General features: G+C 44.9%; 1 protein-coding gene across 1 annotated transcript in view; it reads left to right on the top strand.

Annotated features, from left to right (window-relative positions):
• Nucleotides 1-2,549: 2,549 nt before the first annotated feature.
• The window catches only part of stab2 (stabilin 2), a 57,976-nt gene continuing 54,043 nt past the window's right edge, over nucleotides 2,550-6,482 (top strand). The window contains exons 1-2 of the mRNA XM_037696106.1: nucleotides 2,550-2,630; nucleotides 5,787-5,911. Coding sequence (XP_037552034.1) covers nucleotides 2,550-2,630; nucleotides 5,787-5,911 — 206 coding nt within the window. The remainder of the gene's footprint in view (nucleotides 2,631-5,786; nucleotides 5,912-6,482) is intronic.

Here is a 6,482-nt window from a genome sequence, read left to right as displayed (position 1 = left end):
GACGAAAATCAGTGAGAAAGACCTGATCAAAGCCTTGGGGGAGTCCAAAACCCCAGCAGAAATGACCCTAACTTGCACCAAAATGACCCAGAGCAAGGATTCTGTCATTCCTCCTGCAGGACACCATGAAGATCATCACAATACATAAAGGCTAGTTGAGCAAAGTTCAGGGAACCATCTGGTCTCACCTAGACAGTATAGAACTGGTCCAATGTTAGTCCAGGATTCTCTGTCCAGATCTTCTGTTCAGGGTCCTGAGATGTCCTGCAGGAGGCTGGGAGGTCAGGTGGTTCCTTTTTTTTTTTACAAATCCAGACTTACTGTGGCAGAAATTCAAAGTTTTAGACCAGAAGCCCCATGAAGACCGTTGAATGACATCCAGGGGTCTACCTGCTGGTACTTGTCAGTTCCTAGACTCTGTCAGTAGAGTCCAAGTTGAAGCTGACCAGTCTCTGTGGGACTCTAACATCAGATGGAAGATCTCTGTTCCTCAGGACAAGAGCTGGACTGGTAGACAGATCTCAATCAGGTATTGATGGACCTGTCCCACTATCCATGATCTTCTATTAAGGTCCAACCTTCACCTTTGGTCTTGAGATGAGGGACTACAGCTAAATGGCCGAGAAGTATCTGAGCTCATTTGAAGGGGCAGGGACAGATCTTAAAACCAGCTGAGGTGGTTGGCGCATCTGATAAATGGAGGACAGTGTTCGACTGGGGGTGGACATGTTTGACCAAAGCATGTGTTTCATCTAACAAGCTGAAGTCATGTCACCTGGATGGATTCTTCTTTGTTGAAACGTTTTGTCTTTTATCCAAAAGATTTCTTCAGTCTGAAACCCTGCAAGAAAACTCATTCTCTTAAATAGCACCTTCTCAGAGTGGATCAACCAGTTTGCTGCTGACAACCAAAACCAGCTGATCACATGCTCAAGAAGGACCATCAGCCTAACAATGGATCATTAGCACCTGATGGCTGTTTACTGTTCACAGAGGGCTGAGTGATACTAGCAATCACAGCATTGTAAGAGGGGGACAGTTGAACCTGGAGGCTCCACCCCTGTTTAATGATGGACGGTTTCTTTTCACAAAGATGGCCTCCTTTACTCCTCTCTCAAACCATCGTTCCTCTCTGTCCAGGATGTGAACATCTTCATCCCTGAAAGAGTGACCTCTGGCCTGGAGATGAGTGTAGACCTCAGAGTCCTGGTCTGATGATGTTGATCTTCTGTGCTGGTCCATCCTTTTGGCCAGTGGCTGTTTAGTTTCTGCGACGTAAGACTGATCACCCTCCTGACACTGAACAACATACACAACATTACTCTGTTTGTGCCGGGGGACTGGATCTTTGGGATGAACCAGTCTTTAATGTATTTTGGGGTTTAAAAGCCACTGGGACGTTATGTTTAGAAAATAAACGTCTCAGTTTCTCTGATACTCCCTCAACATATGGAATGACCACTGGTCTGGGTTCCTCCTTTTCACCTGATGGCTGACTGGAGTCCTGTTTGGGTTTCTTCTCTGCTTTCAGGAAGGCCCAGTTAGGATATCCACATTGCTCTAGAGCCTGTCTTGTGTGGGATTTCTCCTTCTGCTCCTGAGTTAGTGGGGACGCTGTCTGCTCTGTGGTACAGAGTCCGGATGGATGATGATGTCCTTCACTTTTAGATTTTTCTACCTGGATTATTGGCACGCATCAGAACATGTTTCATGTTTTTAGCCTCGTCTTCAGACACTTGATAGATGTTGGAGGTTTTGGAACCCAGAAACATTTTCTGCTTGGTTTGATTTTTTTTTTTTAGATAAATAGATAAATAAATTTATTGTTTAATGGCTTCGCTGTAGAAAGGACCACATGAGGACAGTTCGGTTTCACTGGGTCACTTTGTTGTGAGGACACTTCTGCTTACTGTCCCTCAGTGAGTCTTGTACTTGTCTTTATCTTCTGAAGACATATTTTGTGTGTGGGGACAGAGTCATCTTGTGGGGACAGTACGTTCTGCTAACAGGACTGTTCAGCCATCTGTGAGGACATTTTAGGGATCCTGTGTCCTGCCTTCAGGGGACACATGAAGTCTTGAGGTTTCAGAGTTCAGGTCTTTGGTTCCAGATGCGTCAGCAGAGAACTCTGAGTCTTATCTGCAGAGTTTGATGATGGAGCAGAAAGTTTTGAGAAAAAAGACAAATTTGGATTTCCAGTCCAGGATTTCCTGCTCTTGAACTGGGTCAGCTAGGACTAAACCTATGGGGGTCCAAACTGAGGACCCTGTTTAAGACCACTGTTCTGATCTGAGCTCTCAGTGCTCACATCAGGAAGGACACAAACACCCGATTATTGGTCAAATGACACTAAAACATGTGTGATACACCAAAACCTCCATCTGTCACAGTCAAAGAAGAGTTTCCTGCACGTGTTGGAGTCAGCACATTTCTCTGGTCCAGGAAGCAGGTGGGAGGGGGGGGGGGAAAGCGGGGGGGGGGGGAGGGAGGGGGAGGAGGGACGGGGACAATAAAAAGAGACGCACGGGACGAGACGGACGACAGAAGACATGGAGGTACATCTGACTTTTCAGCTGCTGCTCACTTCTATGATGATGATGATGATAAAGGCTTCAGCTGCTCCTCAAAAGGTAAGATCATCCATCCATCATCCATTCATCATCCATCATTTATTCATCATCCATCCATCATCCATCTATCCATCTACCCAGCCATCCATCCATCATCCATCCATCATCCATTCATCATCCATCATCCATCCATTATCCATCCATCTACCATCCATCCATCATCCATCCATCATCCATTCATCATCTATCTACCCATACATCCATCCATCCATCACCCATTCATCATCCATCCATCATCAGACCATCAATCATCAGGCCATCCATCTATCATCCATCCTTCATCCATCACCATCCATCCATCCATCATCCATAATCCTTTTTTTCATTTATTCAACTTTTATTTATCAGAGTCAGAGATTTCATTTCAGCTACAAGTACATATTTGAATGGAGTTCAGTTACTGCATCCATCTCCTCTTTGTCTTTTTCCTGGCAGCTGCATTTCTAACATCCTTCTGCCAATATACCCACTGTCCTTACTCTGGACATGTCCAAACCACTGTCCCTCCTCTGGACATGTCCAAACCATCTCAGTGTGTCCTCTCTAACTTTATCTCCCAGTTGTTCAACCTGTGCTGTACCTCTGATGATCTCATTCCTGATCTTCTCCATCCTTGTCTCTCCTAAGAAGAACCTCAACATCTTCATTTCTGACACTTCCAGTTCTGCCTCCTGTCTTTTTGTCCATGTCTCTGTCTCCAGACCATACAACATAGCTGGTCTCACCACTGTCTTGTAAACTTTTCCTTTGATCTTTGCTGACACCCTTTTGTCTCAAATCACTCCTGAAACTTTTCTCCATCACTCCGTCCTGCCTGGACTCTCTTCTTCTCCTCTTCACCACACTCCCCATGTTCCTGGACAGTGGACCCCAAGTCCTTGAAGTCCTGCACCTTTGTGACCTCTGCTCCTTGTAGCCTCACTGTTCCACCTCCTCCCTCTCATTCACACACATGGACTCTGTCTTACTACGACTGACTTTCATTCCTCTTCTTTCAAGTGCATACCTCCACCTCTCCAAGTTCTCTTCCACCTGTTCCCTGTTCTCACCACAGATCACATCATCTGCAAACATCATAGTCCACGGGGTTTCCTGCCTGACCTCATCTGTTAGTCGGTCCATCACCAGAGCAAACAAGAAGGGGCTTAGAGCCGATCCTTGATGCACTCCACCGTGAAGCTATCTGCCACTCCTACAGCACATCTCACCACTGTCCTGCTGTCCTGATACATGCCCTGCTGTCCTCATATTTGTCCTATACCAGCCTAACATGTCCTGCTGTCCTCAAACATGTCCTGCTGTTCTCATACATATCCTGAACCAGTCTAACATGCTGTCCTTATACATGTCCTGCTGTCTTCCTGTCAGATGCTTTTTCTAAATCCACAAAGACACAATGGAGTTCTTTCTGACCCTCTTTGTTCTTCTCCATCAACATCCTCAAAACAAAGATGGCATCTGTGGTGCTCTTTCTCAACATGAAACCATCCTGCTGCTCACAGATAGTCACCTCTCGTCTAAGTCTTGCTTCCACAACTCTCTCCCAGATCTTCATCGTGTGACTCATCAACTTAATTCCCCTGTAGTTGCTACAACTCTGTACATCACCCTTGTCAGCACACTTCTTCTCCATTCCTGAGGCATTTTCTCACCCTCAAATATGCCATTGAATATTTGAGTCAAAAACCTCACTGCCATCTCTCCAAGACATTTCCCTCCAAGACATTTCCAAACCTCCACTTGTATGTCATCAGACCCCCTTCTTCATTCTTTTCAGAGCTTTCTGGACTTCACCCTCACTGATCTTTCCCACTTCCTGCTCCACAGTTTCTATGATCTCTACTCTTCTTTCTCTTTCATTCTCTTCATTCATTAGCTCCTCAAAGTACTCCTTCCATCTTCCCGTCACACTCTCCTCACTTGTTAGAACATTACCATTCCTATCTTTAACAACCCTAACCTGCTGCACATCCTTTCCAGTCTGATCCCTCTAGCTTACCAATTGGTACAAGTCCTTCTCGCCCTCTTTAGTGTCCAGCCTCTCATATAACTCCTCATACACTTTCTACTTTGCCTTAGCTACCTCCGTACTTCTGCCGGCACCCTGTTTATCAACAGCACCGATGGTGGTTGTTGTTAACCCGGGCTTTGACTGATCCAGAATGGTTTCTCTTTGATGAACTCGCATGTTAGTTTTGGTAAAAGTGTTTTACGTTGGATGTCCTTCCTGACACAACTATCATCATTTACCTGGGCTTGGGACCAGAACCAGAGATACACTGGGTTGTGCTCCATAGTGGCTGGTTTCTCATCCATAATCCATTCATTTATTGTATTGTTTCCTCTTTGAATCAGATGTTCCTGATGGTGCTTTTGTCCCTTTTAAGACTTTTGTGACTTAATGCTGTCACCAAACAACCCAGATCATGATGCTACCACCTCCATGCTCAGCACTGAGTTTCTTGTTGTTTAGACTGAGTTCAAATGTTTTTTCAGGAGGTTTTCTCTTCTTTCAGTTGGTACATATTTAGAGCTTCTCTCCTGCTCAGTGTCGTGGTTCAGGTAAATTTAAAAACTGAACAAAAGCCTGAGGTTCTGTTGTCCAAACAGAGTCCAGTCTGAGACATTAGCTCAGGTTTCTGGATCTCAACTATTCCTGTCCAATGTCCATCAGATCTTGATTGTTCTGAGTGTAAAATCGGATCAAGGGTTCTGAAATGTTAAATGTTTGATTACTTTTGACTTGGACTTTAGATGACAGTTTTTATTTCCACTCCTGTTGGACTGAATCTGGATCTAGGTTTGTGGGTGGACCACGTTCAGCAGACCAGCAGTAGTCTGAGAAGTTCTCCTCCTCTCTTGTTACTTCTTTAGCTTTTTTCCCAGAGAAGATCCTCAGTTAGTCTGGAGTCAAACTGGTTCAGGTTTAAGAGTCAAGACGGGAAACATTTCAGAACTGACTGAAGATTCAAGAAGTTCTGGAGGAAGACGGTGACAGTTTAAAAATAAATGAGTTTATCAGTTGATGAAGGATCTTCAGCTGTTTGAGAACAAAGTTTGACCCAGATGATCTCAGTACCTTCCAGATATTCAGGTAAAAGATGGAGATGTTTGAACTGAACAACTCTTGAATTAAAATCTGTTTGTTTGGGTCAGAACTTCTGTTTCACCAAGAGGACATCAATGACGCAGACGGCCTGCCACTCCTGCAGCATCTCCCTGCTGATCACGTGTCCCATCGGCTACAAGAAGACGCCAGAGTCCACCAAGTCAGGCTGCAGGTCACCAACGTGCACACATAAACACGCACGCACGCACACATACACACACACACACGTACGCACACACACAAAACGTGTGTGACATCATGAAAAATCAGTTCAGTTTATTTCTGTAGCTCCAACAAAAGTCGTCTCGGAACAGAAACAAAAAGATAATTAAAAAGAGTTCTGTCTGAGGGAGCAGCAGGTTGAGTTGAATCTCCTCTTCATCACAGTCTTCATCCAGAGCAAGAACAGAGGAGACAGTGGAAAGAAAAAAATCCCTTTTTCACAGAAGAAACCTTCAGCAGAACCAGCTCAGGACGAGCTTCGACTGGCTGGGTCTGAGAGGACAGGAAGTAGAAACAGACACAGAATGACAGGTCCAGGTGTGGTTTCTATAGTCCAGTTATACTTCCTGTAGTCCAGGTGCACTTTCTATAGTCCAGGTGTACTTTCTATAGTCCAGGTGCACTTTCTATAGTCCAGGTGTACTTTCTATAGTCCAGGTGCACTTTCTATAGTCCAGGTGCACTTTCTATAGTCCAGGTGCACTTTCTATAGTCCAGGTGTACTTTCTATAGTCCAGGTG

This window comes from Nematolebias whitei, chromosome 22 (assembly GCF_014905685.2).
Source record: "Nematolebias whitei isolate Nwh7 chromosome 22, NemWhi1, whole genome shotgun sequence".
Classification (NCBI taxonomy): domain Eukaryota; kingdom Metazoa; phylum Chordata; class Actinopteri; order Cyprinodontiformes; family Rivulidae; genus Nematolebias; species Nematolebias whitei.
This window is presented reverse-complemented; position numbering and strand designations above follow the sequence as displayed.